We start from the raw sequence: 17,043 nt of genomic DNA, 5'->3' as shown, positions 1-17,043 counted from the left end.
ATGGTCTGCCTCATTACACATGGCTGAATCCAACTGCTCCCTGTTAAGACCAACGTAAGCTAAATTTTTGTTTGAATAATGTTTTTAATGCATTTGAAATTTAGTTTATACGTATATTTAGCCGTTTTTTGAGGGAATATGTGTGAACCATTTGTTAAGAGCATTGTAAAAATGTTTGCATTTTATAGCATTTAAGATAGCAGAGTTTTGCTATGTAACTTAGCCAATTCTTCTTTTGTTGTACATAGATCCTCATGTATTTATTTTTTAAACCTTTTCAGGCTAATTTGAGTTTTTCATGTTCCTTATCCGATTACTCGATTATTCGAACTAACTAGTTCATCGATTAATCGACTACTGAAATAATCGATAGCTGGAGCCCTAATTGTAACACCGCCAAAAAATCGCCAGCTTCGTCAGGTTTTTAATCATTTCAGAACTTGTGCAACACAACAAGTCTATGGTCCGGCGCAGCTGGACAAAGTGAAAGTAAAAAGTCCTCCCTCACTCTGTCAAGTCAGCCAGGCAGTGCGTTCAGGTACACAACGCAAAACACATCCGCCACATTAGAACTCGATTCGTAACATTATTACAGGTATTATTATTATTATATTCCAAATTTAATTCATAATTTATTTGTTTTGCTATGTGTAATTGCCCGTAATTTCCCAAATATAAGGCGCACCCGTGTATAATGCGCACCCCAAATTCACTTGTAAAATCTTGGGGAAATTATTGTACCCGTTTATAACGTGCACCCTAATTTTAGCACCAATAAATAGAAGAATACAAGAAAACAGAGCTCGTGTACAGATCATTTTACTGACTGGTGAAACACAGCACAGGCGTAGCATATTGGTAGTCCAAAACATTACCATAAACTTACAATGTTTACGGTAATAATATGATTTGACAACTTCTCCCATTTACCAGAATCTAGGAGAAAATGAAACAGATGTGACTTTTCTTTTAAAGGCTGCTGTATAACTTGCTCGTTTCATCATGATGAATAAATGTTTCTTCCATGGATTGATACGGTAAAATAAAAGTGAGAACGTAAGTCGGAAATCCATGAGAGCTCATCGCTGTCGACACTGTGACATATTGGTATTCTATATTATGTTGTTGTATGTTGTGGCACTGGTGGATCCATGCTGTTGTATTGTCATATCTATGTTGTGATTGTCTATGAGCCAGAGGGCCACTGAGGCTAGACGAAAGAGCGCCGAATTATAGCCGCACTGTCGGCATTTAAGTTCATTGAGAGCAAGAAATAAAACGTTGAACACGGCACTCGAAGTATTCTAGTTTTTTTCAAGACAAGATAAAACGGACACGACAGTAACAATAGGAACTACAGTATTTTTCGGATTATAAGTCGCACCTGAGTATAAGTCGCACCAGCCATAAAATGCCCAACGAAGAGGAAAAAAAAAACATATAAGTCGCATCGGAGTATAAGTCGCATTTTGGGGGGAAATTAACTTGATAAAATCCAACACATAGAACAGATATGTCATCTTGAAAGGCAACTTAATATAAAAATACAATAGAGAACAACATGCTGAATAAGTATGCTAATGTTACATGATGCATGAACAAGAAATGCGAATATACGGTCCTCACCAGGACGCTACGGCTCGGTCCTGGCTATACATCGAGTTAAACTCCCAAATGATGATGCTGGACATCCGTATAATTTGCTGACTTTATTTTGGCCGTCGTTATGACACCATGATTTGAAGAGTGAAACTAAAAATAGAAATAATACAAATCAATTTCGTCCTTGATACCAAACAGTTTCACATCAACGTAAATAAATGATAATTAGCTGCTATTACAGCAATGACACAAACGATTAGCATGCGTTCGCTAGCATTAGTACATCGGTCAAACAACCACACAACTGGCTCTAAGTGTCCAATCGCGGGTGGAAAACACACAAGAACAACAGAAAAGATGATACACACAGGCGTTGCCTCTGTATAGATATTTTACAAGCATAAACAATGAACCTAGGTTAGCAGCCGTGTTTTTCTCTCTCTCTGTCGCCCACACGCTCAGACACTGTGTAGCTGTCCGTCTTCTTCTGGCGTGTGAGCGCTCTTCTTCGTGTAAACAAATGCGAGTGAGCCCCCACTTGGGTGTGAAAGTGCCACAAACTAAAAGCATGCATTTCAATACAGCCATAGCTATTAAGAGTTATTCGGATAACTATAGCATAAAGAACATGCTAACAAGTTTACCAAACCATCAGTATCACTCCAAAACACTAAAATAACATGTGAAATGATATCATAATGTGTTAATAATTTCACACATAAGTCGCTCCTGAGTATAAGTCGCACCCCCAGCCAAACTATGAAAAAAAACTGCGACTTATAGTCCGAAAAATACGGTATTGTTATTTGGGTTTGTTAACGGACACACACAGGAAGTCTGTGTTGTTATGTTTGTTATGGTCCGAGTTGCGGAGCTGCAATAAACGTTGACTCAAATGAGTTCAAGAAATTAAATTCTGTGCTTTATGAAGAGTGAAAAAAGCAGAATTTAACACAGACAAAATCATTCGGCCGATCAGAGTGAAGTATTACCGAAACAAAATGGTGACGTCAGGTACCGTAATGGTCGGCAACGGATCGCCGCATACGTTTCTTCAACACAAAGTGGCCGTGTCAATAATAAAAAAAAATCGGTTTATATATATATATATGTATATATATATATATATTAGTAGAGGTGTGCAAAATTTCCGATTCTAAGATTATTCGCGATTCGGCCGTGGAAGATTTGAGAACGATTCACAAACATCCAAATTCCGATTATTGAAATATGCGAAGTAAAGCGGAAGTACATAACACTCAGCGCGCCGGGCGGTCTTCGGGACGGAACGGAGCCAGAGTAGCTAAACATCATGCTTCCCATTACCCGGCCCCTCGGGTAATGCCAATGCTCAACTCACGGCTCTAGCTCAACTCATGCAACAAGATAAAAAAACACAACAACATACCTGACTGCTGCCGAAAAGCTGCTACAAGTACATCCATATAATGTTACGGTGGATATCATTTATATAGGACTAGATGCAATATAGATTTGGTAGTGTTAGCAGCACATCTACAAAAAGCTAGATGCGGGCGTTATAAACGGCCGCCATCTTAAAGCAGTACACTTCCCTGCAAGGCTGTTGTAGCGAACCTTCCAAGCAAACCTAATTAACTTTTTATCTAAAATACTCCTAAATCGGTAAAATATTGACTTGAATCTATCTTTAAAATAGTTTTAAAACTTTCACATGTCGAAAGTAGACAAAAGGGAAATTATGGAATAACGGGAGCAATTTTAACAAATTTAACGGTTGATTCACAACATTAAATTAATTGAATGTAGTTTAAAGCTGCTGATACAGAATGGGGACTGGAGTTTTTTATTTAACGTTATTTTTGTATATTTGTTTACTGCTATATGTTAACTTGATACTGAAATAGTAGTGTGGTTTAGCCTGAGAGTATTTTTGAACAATTTTGGAACTAATGTAACATTAAAACATTAAAAAAAAAAAAAGAAAGAAAAAGAAAAAAAAAGGAGGGGGGTGCATCAATAATCGTTTTATAATCGAATCGGAGCCTCTGAATCGTAATCGTAATCGAATCGTTAGGTGCCCAGAGATTCCCAGCTCTATATATTAGGGCTGTCAAAATTATCGCGTTAACGGGCGGTAATTAATTTTTTAAATGAATCACGTTAAAATATTTGACGCAATTAACGCACATGTCCCCCTCAGACAGTATTCTGCCTTTTGGTAAGTTTTACAGCAAGGCTTTTTGTGCTGTCTAACAGCTAACTCTTGTGGTCGCTTTGCGACATGGTTTATTGTTTTCTTGCCAGTTCAATATGGCTGCACGACGTCTCGGGCTGACGCCTATGTTGTAATGTTGTGCTTATATGATCCTTGGACAAGATTTGTCCGTAAGTATGGTTGTTGTAAAGAATGTACATATTATGTTAGTAAGCGAAATGTTATATTTTTTGTATGAGATGCTTTTTGTTTATGTTTAGTGAACCTGTATAGCGTGCTAAGCTAACGTTGTTGCTAATGCAATGCTTGTATACTTTTTTTTGTAGTTTTACGACGGTCTAAAGAGGACAATGGTTTGAGGCTATTTTATTAATAAATCAGATGAAAAAGGAAGAAGTCTGATTATTAAGGCGTCGTTCACTAGCTGTCTAGCTTTGGAAAAAGTAGACGCTTCGGAGTGAGGACAGCAAAAACAGATTTAAATGACAGTAGAGTGAAATGCCCACTACAGTCCTTATGTACCGTATGTTGAATGTATATATCCATCTTGTGTCTTATCTTTCCATTCCAACAATTTATTTTACAGAATATATATATAATTTACAGAAAAATATGGCATATTTTATAGATGGTTTGAATTGCGATTAATTGCGATTAATTAATTTTTAAGCTGTAATTAACTCGATTAAAAATTTTAATCGTTTGACAGCCCTAATTACATATATATATTTCTGTCTCCATCCATGTACCCGTTTATAATGCGCACCATGATTTTACAAGTTGATTTTTGGGGAAAAAAGTGCGCGTTATATTCGGGAAATTACGGTATTTGGAATAGTACCAGCAGCATTTATTAAGGATTTAGTGCAGGTTTTCAGGCTGTGGAACGAATTAATGGAATTATAATGTATTCTTATGGGAAAATCCTGCTCGACATACGACCATTTTGACTTACAAACAAGGTCCTGGAACTAATTAACTTCGTATGTAGATGTACCGCTGTATTTGATTTGACTCTTGTTTCATGAACCTATTGCAGACTTTCTAGTTTCTCTGCTTAGTTCTTCAAATACCTGCTTTCTTGCTCCAAGCTTTTATTTGTTTTGATTAATTTGGAATGTTTTGTTTAATGCTAGATTGTTTGTATCAATCTTTGTCTTAAGCCCTTTTATCCCAAGTTTATCCCCAGATAATTAAACATCCAAACCAGGTGTCATCAGGAGCCCCTTTAAATAATCAAATATAAAAATAATGAAAGAGAAAAAAAAAGGATTTTGGTCAATGTTGTTGCCGGTGGGTTGAAATGAGTTAAGGAAAACAACCAAAGAGCGATAATTAATTACAATAATTGTCTTAATTATGTCATTTGGCAGGCAATTGACCCTGTATCTGTGGCTGTAGTGACCCTGGGTTCCTCTAAAGACATGCTCTTTGAGGGGGGGCCTCGGCCTTGGGTTCTGGAGCCCTCTAAATTTTTCTGCGACTTGAAAGCAGAAAATGAAGAAAGCGTGAGCCTTACTCTGACCAGCCCATCATCCCATAATTACGACCAGCACTTTGTCAGGGCAACCTGCAGGGCATTGGGAGAGCAGGTAATGTTTCCATACGTATTCACTACATAAGTATGTACTATGCAATGTTATGTTGTTACTTGTTTGTTCAATTTCCTTAGCTGTTTAATTTTTTTATGCACTACTTTATGTTGTGCGTAGATTTAGTACACCCCTGGGGGTTACTGCACAAAACCAGGGGGACTAAGTCCATAAATATTGGTAATTACAGATGATCTAAATCTCAAATTGGTTGCACGAAAGCAACGTGTTTTCATATACGCATTCTGGACAAGTGTCAGTGGTGACTGAGCCCCTGCAGCTAGCCGGCTCTACAGCAGTTTTACCTCTACGGATAAATTTAATTCTGTGCCCCTATTGGGTAGCTCTACTGTCTGTCATCGTCCTCTTCGCCTCCATTTTCTTCTTCTACTTAATTGCAACAGACTAAACACATGAATAGCGCGACCCTGCCTTATTTTGTTGTATTGTTTGATGAAGAAGAAACAATTTTAGATCCACCAAAGGTGATTTTGGGATAAATTTAAAGTAACTTTATTTGGAACTCTGCTATTCATAAATGTAAAAGCACTTTTAAACAGAATTCCTCTCTCAGCAGAATATAGCACACAATGTCAGTACAATGAGAAAATTGTGTTTTATTCAGATTCCCCATACACATTTAACTACATTCAAGTATTTTAACTACAGTCATTTCATTTGCAGTTATTCTTTCACATTTATTATTTCAATAGGTATTATACTTTACAGCTGTTTAAAAGAAATCCTTCATGATAATGAAATGGTGGGTTTTATATACAGTAATATATATAGTCATATTATTATACATTTGCTTTTAACATCAAAAGTCTTTCAATTCACAAGTCAACCTTTCAATTCAGAAGTTATGTTGAATACTATACAATGAATATTGCTCAAGCAGCCTCACTTCCTTTAACTTTAGTGGCAATTGCTAAAGAATACATTTTATTAATCTACCGTACATGTTTGGACTACTTCCACATTAAAACAGTCCGCTATTGTATGGCAGGATTTATCTTTGTCCTTTTTTAAAAATTATTATTAGCAGCACTTATTTTTGCTATATACTGGCCTTTAGTTCTTAATAGTGTTGAAGAAGCAGCTCTTGCTCTGTAGGAGTAAGTGAATACGTGCATATGTTGTCCATTGTTCCAGCAGTGATTCTTTGAACGACATTGTGGACTTGTTGAGAATCCTGTGCCCGTGCGTTTATCCTAATCATCTACACCAAGTCATCCAAGAAAGCGCCGATCAGGCTAAGTCAAGCCACGGCTTCACGATTATTCTTTAATTCTTAATCCCACCTTTGTGCAATACCCCCGAGTGGCTGGGATAGGCACATCTAGTGGCCATTCTGCATCATCAATTTATGAAATACAGTGGGGAGAACAAGTATTTGATACACTGCCGATTTTGCTGTTTTCCACTTGCAAAGCATGTGGAGGTCTGTAATTTGTATCATAAGTTCTCTTCAACTGTGAGGGACGGAATCTAATACAAAAAACCAGAATATCACGTTGTATGATTTTTAAATAATAAATTTGCATTTAATTGCATGAAATAAGTATTTGATACATCACAAAAATCGAGCTTAATATTTGGACCAGAAACCTTTTTTTGCTATTACAGATACCAAACGTTTCCTGTAGTCCTTGACAAGGTTTGCACACACTGCAGCAGGGATTTTGGCCCACTCCTCCATGCAGATCTTCTCCAGAGCCTTCAGGTTTCGGGGCTGCTGCCGGGCAACACGGACTTTCGGCTCCCTTCACAGATTTTCTATCGGATTCAGATCTGGTGACTGGCTAGGCCACTCCAGGACCTTAAGATGCTTCTTATGGAGCCACTCTTTAGTTGCCTTCGCTGTGTGCTTTGGGTCGTTGTCATGCTGGAAGACCCAGCCACGACCCATCTTCAGGGCTCTCACTGAAGGAAGGTGGTTGTCAGCCAAGATCTGGCGATACATAGCCCAATCCATCCTCCCCTCAATATGGTGCAGTCGTCCTGTACCCTTGGCAGAGAAGCAGCCCCAAAAAATGTTTCCTCCTCCATGTTTCACGGTTGGGATGGTGTTCTTGGGGTTGTAGTTATCCTTCTTTTTCCTCCAAACACGACGAGCCGAGTTTAGACCAAAAAGTTAAATTTTGGTGTCATCCGACCACATGACCTTCTCCCATTGCTCCTCTGGATCATCCAGATGGTCAGTGGCAAACTTCAGACGTGTCTAGACATGCACTGGCTTCAGCAGCGGGACCTTGCGTGCGCTGTAAGATTTTAATCCATGACGGCATAATGTGTTTCCGATGCTTTTCTTTGAGACTGTGGTTCCAGCTGTCTTCAGGTCATTGACCAGGTCCTGCCGTGTAGTTCTGGGCTGATCCCTCACCTTCCTCATGATCAGTGATGCCTCACGAGGTGAGATCTTGCATGGAGCCCCAGAACGAGGCAGATTGACAGTCAACTTGAACTTCTTCCATTTTCTAATAATCGCTCCAACAGTTGTTACCTTCTCACCAAGCTGCTTGTTTATTTTACTGTAGCCCATCCCAGCCTTGTGCAGGTCTATTATTTTATCCCTGATGTCCTTACACAGCTCTTTGGTCTTGGCCATTGTGGAGAGGTTGGAGTTTGTTTGTTTGAGCATGTGAACAGGTGTCTTTTATACAGGTAACAAGTTCAAACACGTGCAGTTACTTCCGGTAACGAGTGGAGAACAGGAGGGGTTATTAAAAAAGAACTAAGAGCCGAAATATTTACCTTGAAAGGTGGAAAAGCGCTATATAACACCACTTGCGTGGTAATGTATGAAATACTTATTTCATGCAGTTAAATACAAATGTATTATTTATAAATTATACAATGTGATTTTCTGGATTTTTGTATTAGATTCCGTCCCTCACAGTTGAAGAGAACTTATGATACAAATTACAGACCTCTACATGACTTGCAAGTGGGAAAACCAGCAAAATCGGCAATGTATCAAATACTTGTTCTCCCTACTGTAATAGGACTGTGGAGTTGATAAGTGTATTTTTATAATATACCAGTATCATTGACTACAGATGGAACATAGGATGAAATTATTTTTTATCATTTTGGATATACAGTGGGGAGAACAAGTATTTGATACACTGCCTATGGGATTTCCCATTGGCAGTGTATCAAATACTTGTTCTCCCCACTGTATACTGTATATCATCATATCACCCAGCATTAGCATGCAGTAATTCACTACAAGTATTGTGTTTATAATACTGTGCTGATTCCATAGAAAAAAGTGTATTATCCATGCTGGACCATTGTCCTGACTTATGTGCTTTATATTGGGCCATCATTGTTCTGCAGATGCTTGAGGTGATGGTGAGCAATAAGGCCAGCGTGACCAACCCTTATCCCGCTGTGGAGCGGGCATCTGTAGAGTTTGTTTGTGCTCCTCCGTCACGCCTCACCCTGGTTCCAGTGTACGCCATCCCACAGCTGGATCTACCGTGCCCCTTGCTGCAGCAGAACAAAAATGTGGTATGTTTTTTTCCTTTTCACTGATTTTGAAATAACCTCAGTATGCTTACTATATTATAATGCAAAAAAGTCGATATGTTTCAATGATTATTATGTATTGTTTTTAAGGTTCCAGTTTCAAATCACCGCAACTCGGTCTTGGAACTCGCAGCTTTTGATCAACAAGGGCGGAAGTTTGATAACTTCAGCTCTCTGAGCATATTGTGGGAATCAACCAAAGTGGATTTAGCTAGTTTCGAGCCTATTCTACCAATGACCCTTCAACTTTTTGAGGATGAAAACAAACAGAAGAAATTGCATGGTAAACATACTGTTCTAACATTTGTAATGTGTGCTATATTATAAGCGATTACAAGTGAATGGGAAGGTTGCCAGTTCGCAGTTTAATGGATTTTGAGATATATCACAGTCAAATGCAACGAATGAGTGAATTGACCTAAACCTGGGTTTCTCCAGTTTTATGGATACAAGTTTATCTAAATCAAATGACCCAATTTCAATTCTCTTTATTCTTTGACTTTGACGTTGATGTTTGTGTAGCAATTCCTTTTCTTTGTCATCTGTGACAGGACGGCAGACTGTTGTTGTTCATCATCAGTCGGGGATTGCTCTCATCACAGTGACAGCGCAGGATTACCAGTTTTCACATATAAAAGCAGCCAAAATTATTCGTCGAGTAAGTGCCACATTTGACTTTTTGTCTGATTTTGATGGTATTTTTTTACTCCTTGCTGTGACAGTAACGCACTGGCCTGTGTAGGGTAGTGAAAGATATTAAAACTCTTCAGTGCAAACAGTGGTATGAAAAAGTATCTGAACTTTTTGGAATTTCTCAATTTCTGCATAAAATCACCATCAAATGTGATCTGATCTTTGTCAAAATCATACAGATGAAAAAAACTGTCTGCTTTAATTAAAACCACCCAAAAGTGTATAGGTTTTCATATTCTGATGAGGATAGCATGCAAGCAATGACAGAAGGGGGAAAAATAAGTAAGTGAACCATCACATTTAATATTTTGTGGCTCCCCCTTTCACAGCAAAAACTTCAACCAGACGCTTCCTGTAGCTGCAGATTCGTCTAGCTGCTAGCACATCGATCAGGACTAATCTTGGCCCATTCTTCTCTACAAAACTGCTGTAGTTCAATCAGACTCCTGGGATGTCTGGCTTGAATCGCTGTCTTTAGGTCATGCCACAGCATCTCAATGAAGTTCAAGTCTGGACTTTGACTTGGCCACTACAGAACGTGTACTTTATTCTTCTGAAACCATTCTGAAGTTGATTTACATCTGTGTTTTGGATCATCGTCTTGTTTCAGCATCCATCTAATTTTTAGCTTCAACTCTCTGACGGACAGCCTCAGGTTTTCCTGCAAAACATCCTGATAAACATTTAAATTCATTCTTCCATTAATGATTGCAAGTTGTCCAGGCCCTGAGGCAGAAAAACAGCCCCAATTCATGATGCTCCCTCCACCATGCCTCATAGTGGGGATGAGGTGTTGATGTTGGTGAGGTGTTCCATTTTTCCTCCACACATGACGTTGTGTGTTACACCCAAAGAATTCAACTTGGTTTCATCAGTCCACAAAATATTTTTTGCCAAAACTTCTGTGGAGTGTCCAAGTGCCTTTTTGCGTACATTAAACGAGCAACAATGTTTTTTTAGACAGTAGTGGCTTCCTCTGTGGAGTCCTTCCACGAACACTATTATTGGCCATAGTTTTACATATACTTGATGTGTGCACAGGGATATTGGACTGTGCCAGTGATTTCTGTCTCTAGCAGACACCCTAGGGTTCTTTTTTACACCTCTGAGTATTCTGCGCTGAACTCTTGGCGTCATCTTTGGAGGACGGACACTCCTTGGAAGAGAAGCAACAGTGCCAAACTCTCTACATTTGTGGACAACTTCTCTGACTGTCAACTGATGAACATCCAGACTTTTAGAGATGGTTTTGTATCCTTTCCCAGCTTTATACAAATCAACAATCCTTCATCGCAGGCCTTCAGACAGCTCTTTTGACTGAGCTATGATGCACATCAGACAATACCATCAAGACAATTCTTATCAGGTGTGTGTTTTATAGTGGGCAGGGTAGCTTTAAATGACTCCTCAGTAACTGAGCACACACCTGACTGAAATTGTTTGGTAGAAATTGGTTTGAATTGCTCTTTAAGTCTCCTTAGGCAGAGGGTTCACTTACGTACTTGTTTTTCCCTTTCTGTCATTATTTGCTTGCTATCCTCATTAAAATATGAAAACCTGTGTGATTTTGACAAAGATCAGATCACATTTGATAGTGATTTTATGCAGAAATGTGAGAAACTCCAAAAGGTCCTGATACTTTTGCATACCACTGTATCTATTACTGTATATATACAACTTAAATTTCTCAATGCTGCAAGTGTAGCATTTTCACTTTTAAAGTAGACTTTTATTATCAAGGTCCCATTTAATGCTTTCTACCACAAGGTAATCTGCAGCAGGACAATGAAAGGTGCATGTTTATTTCGGTTGTAAATACGCCATGATTGGCTTAGGAAAGAACTGCATTGAAGGTACCTACAAAATTCATTTTTCTGCAGTTTTCCTTACATTTCTGTTTTACATACAATGTCAAATGTCTGTCTCTCTCTCTTTCTCTCTCTCTCTCTGTGGAGTGACTCGTTTAAAGAGGCACTACAGCAATTTTCTAACATTTTAAACCGTTTCATGCATGAGATTGGTTGAAATGGGAGTGTGCCCCACTTAAAGTGTGTTATCAGTTTTTTATTTGATTGCAATCGGGTTTGCAAGTTAAATCGTTTTGCAAATGATAGATTTTGAAATTGTCTTACACCGTGCCTGACTATGCAAGTACTGCCCTCTTTGTTCTGACTTCCTCCACGCCCACTAATATCAAGAGGGCTGAACACTGAGAAAAGCCGTCTGAAGATTTTTGGTTCTAAAATGTGCCCCATTTAGCATACAGTATATGAATATAGCGTTATCTAAATATATATACGTGCATTTGCTTTGGTACAATTGTTTTGTTGCATGACTCGTTCCTGTCTCTGTCAAATTTTTTCCCGTGACCTTCAACCTCGCACCTCTGTTTGCCATCTGGCCAGCTGAGAGGAATTTTTTTCGGCTTGCACCTCAGCAAAAGTCTTTCTTGCCTGGTCCTCTTTTTTTATTTTTTCTCAGTTGTCTATTATGCATGACGTCTGGAAGTCTACAAAACTACAATAACCTCTAAAGCTGACGTACTGTGTGTGTTGGCGTCAAGTGCGTGAATGTTTTCTTGAAGTAGAAACATTAAAGAAGCATTTTGAAATTAGGAAATCCTAGCGAGATTTTGGTTCCTCACTAAAATACGCCTCTTTGCGTGCAAGTGCGGATGCAATCCAGTTGAAGCGGTGTGAAGTGATTGAATATGTAATTTTTGTGTAATTGTTAAATAAAGAAGCTTATTATCATTGAGGAACTATTGTAGTACACTTCTCCACGATGTGTTAGTCATTACATGCATTGCCAAAGCCCACAAGCTTCCCCCTGACACACCCAATCAGCAGACAGCCAATTAGATCAAAGAGTATACAGTCATGTGAAAAAATTAGGACACCCCATTAAATATTGTTCTTTATTAAGAAGCGTTCACATATCAATTTCTGATCTTGTTTTTCCTTGTCTCTGGAAAAGAAAGCAGGTAAACAACAAAAATTAACATTGTTATACTCATTAAACCAAATTTATCAATAAACCAAATTTATCACAAAAAAAAAAAAAAAAAAGCGTTTTCTAACTGAGGGAAATGTTGTCGCCATCTACCAGTCTTTGACATTGGTCTGAAGAAAGTTTGCCCAACTCAACGCAGAATGCTTTCAACAGTGACTGACTGTTGAAGTGAGTGAAAACACCATGGTGAGATCAAAGGAGCTGTCTGAGGCCTTCAGAAAGAAGATTGTAGACTCTTATGAGTCACATAAGGGATTTCAAAAGATCTCAAAAGAATATAAAATCAGCCTTTCCACTGTCCAGAAAATAGTCTACAGGTGGAGGACATTCAAAACAACTGCCAACATGCCCAGGTCTGGCCGTCCAAGCACGTTCACCCCGAGAGCAGACCGCAAGATGCTAAAAGAAGTCTCCAAAAACCCTAAAATGTCATCACGGGACCTACAGCAGGCTCTTGCTCCTGTTAATGTGAAAGTGCATGCTTCTACAATTAGAAAGAGACTTAAGAAATTTAACAATTATGGGAGGTGTGCAAGGAGGAAACCTTTGCTCTCTAAGAAGAAAATGAAGGCCAGACTGAAGTTTGCCAGAGTGAATGTCGACAAAGATCAGGAACTCTGGAATAATGTTCTTTGGACATATGAATCTAAAATTGAATTATTTGGACACCATAACAGAGGACATTTTTGGCTAAAACCCAATACAGCATTGCAGGAAAAGAACCTCATACCACACAGCAGCCCCAAAACATCACTGCTCTAGAAGAGATCTGCATGGAGGAATGGGCCAAAATACCAGCAACAGTGTGTGAAAAGCTTGTGAAGAGTTACAGAAAACATTTGGCCTCCGTTATTGTCAACAAAGGGTACATAACCAAGTATTGAGATGAACTTTTGGTATAGAACAAATACTTATTTTCCCCCGTGAATCGCAAATAAATTCTTTAAAAATCAAACAATGTGATTTTCTGTTTTTTTTTTTTCAACATTCTGTCTCTCATGGTTGAGGTTTACCCATGTTGACAATTACAGGCCTCTCTAATATTTTCAAGTGGGAGAACTTGCACAATTAGTGGTTGACTAAATATTTATTTGCCCCACTGTATTTTATGGTTTTATTTCTAAGTTCAAATTTCCCTTTAGCTTTTTACTTATTTTATTGTTATATTTCTATTTTCTGCTTCAATGTGACTTTTTTGTATCATTCATGTTTTTGAATTTCATGTGATATGAAGCACTTTTATAAATTTGCCTTGCCTATAGTTTTGTCTGTTTCATTTGATGTATGGAAATGTTTGGTATACTGTATATTTATTCTGTTGTAACTGTTCTTTTGGCCAGGAGGAAGTGTTCACCCCTGTTTCAGCGACATTGGAGCTCATATTAGTTGAAGATGTTAATGTTTTTCCTGACACATTGACCATATACAACCATCCCGATGTGCGGGTAAGAGATTAGTTTTCATTTTACTGCTTGTTTGCGGTTTAGGCCATACCTTTTGCAGGAAATATTGTTTCATCCAAGCATGTTTGACCCTACTTGTTCTTCTCAATGAGGACTCGCTTGCCTAATCCTTGCTAATGACTGAGACATTTCTAGCACGTGTAGTGGATATATGCCAGCTAATGAACTACATAAAAGGATTTTAATGTGCTATTGTGGTCAGGTCCCCTTTGAAGTATCTAGCACAGCATGCAAGTGAGAGTGTATTGTTCAATGAATTAGTTTTAACCCCCATAATTTTGGACTTACAATAAAATGTCTTTTTTTTTTTTTTTTTCTGATAAAAAGCTTTACTTTGGTTTTCCTTGCAGGTTAATCTTGCCCTGCGAGAAGGTTCAGGCCACTTTTTTGTCAATACCAGTGTCAAAGACATCGCAAATGTGGTATTGCAGGACACACAAAGAGCAGCTCAGGTATGTAGGGGCATACATGTGGAATGCTATTTGGGTAACTGATGGAAGGGAAATAGAATTTTGTGGTTTGAAGGCACAAGGGATTAAAGAATGATTCCCCTGCCAATTTGAATATCTCTTCCCAGATTGCCCCCATCCAGGCAGGTGTGGTGCAAGTGATTGTTCATGATCTCTGTTTGGCATTACCGTCTACTGCCAAAGCCACAGTGCATGTTTCTGACATCCTGGAGGTGAATTTGAGGGTGGTTGACAAGGTCAGTTTTGAATATGATGATAATTACTTGATGATCCTGATTACAGTATGAGTAACGTGCATTCCATTTGTGGCTCTGAGGCACTCAATGTCGCCCAAGTAATTTTTTTCAGTTTTTAGGAAACACAAAAACTGAACCTTTTATTGAACTTTTGCTACTTACTAACACTTTTCATCATTTTTGTGAAACGTAGACGATTATTTGACGACGATATGTTTATTCCAAGGGCGTAGGTTTGCATAGGGACGGTAGGGACTTAACACTACCAACTTTTCAGGATTCTCAAATTGCCCCCACCAACTTTTAAGGCAACCTTTTTGCATTATATAATGAGTTCAGTTATATCGGTAATTTAGATTGTCTCCCAATATGTTGTAAGGATAGAATTGACCCTACCATTATTAAGTTGATTATTTTCATTGTGTTCAGACTTACATTTACCCCTTTTCACTGCTGAGTGTGCCAGTCCATTCCCCCCCCCTCAAATTCACGTTTGATTGGCTGATGACTTGGACCCCCCCCCCCCACACACACACACACACACACGCCCTACACACACACAAACACACACACACGCACTCACAGGCTCAGCCCCATGTTGCCTCCTCCACCCCCTTCGAAGAGCAGGGATTTTAGGTTTTTTACTCGACCAGCTGCAGTCACTGTATTTAATGTAAAAAGACATCAATATTGTGGAGGTGGGGAACACACCACTAATTTTGCTACTGAAAGTCCGACCTCTATCAGCGTTAGCATAACATTAAATTGTGAATTTGCTAACCTGCAAAACTAGAGTAGGAAGCTGCTTAGAAGGAAGTGTCCTCCTGTATGTATTTTCTACTGTTAACGTGAAACTGTGAGAAATGTATTGATCCGAGGTTTATCCCTTTCTCCCCAATTTTCATTTTTATTTTATTTATGTGGTTTTGAGGAAAAAGCGGCATGGAAAATGAATGAATGAATAAAGCAGCCCAAAGGAGCTTTCATTTTTTTTGTTGAGTTTGGCAGTGCTTGTGGACAAAAGCAGTAGTGTCTTACCTGAAGGTAGGCTGAAGTTTTTTATATATGTATATATATATGTTTTATTAATTTCTCAACAATGTTGAGTGGTCTTAAGACAAATTTTTATTTTTTGCAGTCCTGGATAGTTAAGAGATTATTAACAAGTTTGTATTTATTATGTATTTTAATATAATTTGAGTTATGTTCAAATATTTATAAAAATTTGCTAATAAAATACATTTACTCTGGAAGTTTTCAGACTGTTTCATTTGTAGTTTTTGAAAACAAAGGTTTGAATGGAACAGTGTATCACCTGAAGCAATACATATGAAAGTTAGTATAAGTTAATACTGATGTATTTTGCATTAATTATTTAGCCTATCAATTAATTATGTTTATATTTGTGAGAAATGTAGCCTTGACCCCCATTCACCTGATCTGTTTAGTCTTATTAATGTCCCGTCCCCAGCAAAAAGTGTACATGCAGGTTATGCTGTTATATCGTCCCTACCAATGTTGAGACCAAAACTACGCCCTTGGTTTGTTCTGTCTTCGTGCTTAACTTATGGTATTCATGGAATTGGTCTTAACATCCTTTGGTTCGCCCTTCCTGTGAACTCAATCAGTGATTTCCCAAATGACTGACTCAATTTGTCTCATTAACAGGTAGAAATTGGTAAATCCGTAAGATGTTATGTCAGAGTGTTAGATGATAACAAGAAGCCATTCCCAGTCAGCTATTTCCAATTTATGAAGTTGAAAGTAAAGGCAGCATCTTCAATCGTCTCCTTAATGTAAGTGATATGAAACTTGATATGTTGTCGTTGAAAATATGCAACCCTTCATAGGCTAATTATCCCTTTTTCAGACCACTAGCGGATTCCACAGAACATGACAGTGCAGTTTACCTTGTAAAAGGGGTTTCTATTGGCCAGACGACTTTGTCAGCTGTGATAGTGGATAAAAATGAGAGAAAATTTTCCTCTGCTCCTCAACAAATTGAGGTATTTTTTGTTTTATAATTCATGATCACCATTTCTGATACATTCAAACCATTCATAAAGTTCCTCTTCATAGGTTTTTCCACCCTTCAAACTCATCCCCAGAAAAATGACTCTGCTGATTGGAGCAATGATGCAGGTGCTGTACTGATGTTTTTTGTTTTAAACTCTACTGATGCTTAAGGTGACAGCTGGCAGCGGCAGTTCAACTTGCCAGGAGAGTTCATTTCGTCCACTG

At 38.3% G+C, this 17,043-nt stretch overlaps 1 protein-coding gene across 1 annotated transcript in view; it reads left to right on the top strand.

Annotated features, from left to right (window-relative positions):
* Positions 1-17,043, top strand: part of nup210 (nucleoporin 210) — an 85,511-nt gene that overhangs the window by 31,422 nt on the left and 37,046 nt on the right. The window contains exons 15-24 of the mRNA XM_057860611.1: positions 5,173-5,391; positions 8,737-8,910; positions 9,019-9,211; positions 9,480-9,586; positions 13,974-14,078; positions 14,447-14,548; positions 14,674-14,802; positions 16,471-16,598; positions 16,673-16,808; positions 16,882-16,944. Of these exons, the coding sequence (XP_057716594.1) occupies positions 5,173-5,391; positions 8,737-8,910; positions 9,019-9,211; positions 9,480-9,586; positions 13,974-14,078; positions 14,447-14,548; positions 14,674-14,802; positions 16,471-16,598; positions 16,673-16,808; positions 16,882-16,944 (1,356 nt within the window). The remainder of the gene's footprint in view (positions 1-5,172; positions 5,392-8,736; positions 8,911-9,018; positions 9,212-9,479; positions 9,587-13,973; positions 14,079-14,446; positions 14,549-14,673; positions 14,803-16,470; positions 16,599-16,672; positions 16,809-16,881; positions 16,945-17,043) is intronic.

The sequence above is a fragment of the Corythoichthys intestinalis genome, chromosome 2 (genome assembly GCF_030265065.1).
Source record: "Corythoichthys intestinalis isolate RoL2023-P3 chromosome 2, ASM3026506v1, whole genome shotgun sequence".
NCBI classification, from domain to species: domain Eukaryota; kingdom Metazoa; phylum Chordata; class Actinopteri; order Syngnathiformes; family Syngnathidae; genus Corythoichthys; species Corythoichthys intestinalis.
Note: the sequence above shows the minus strand (reverse complement) of the source record. Positions and strands in the feature narration are given on the sequence as shown.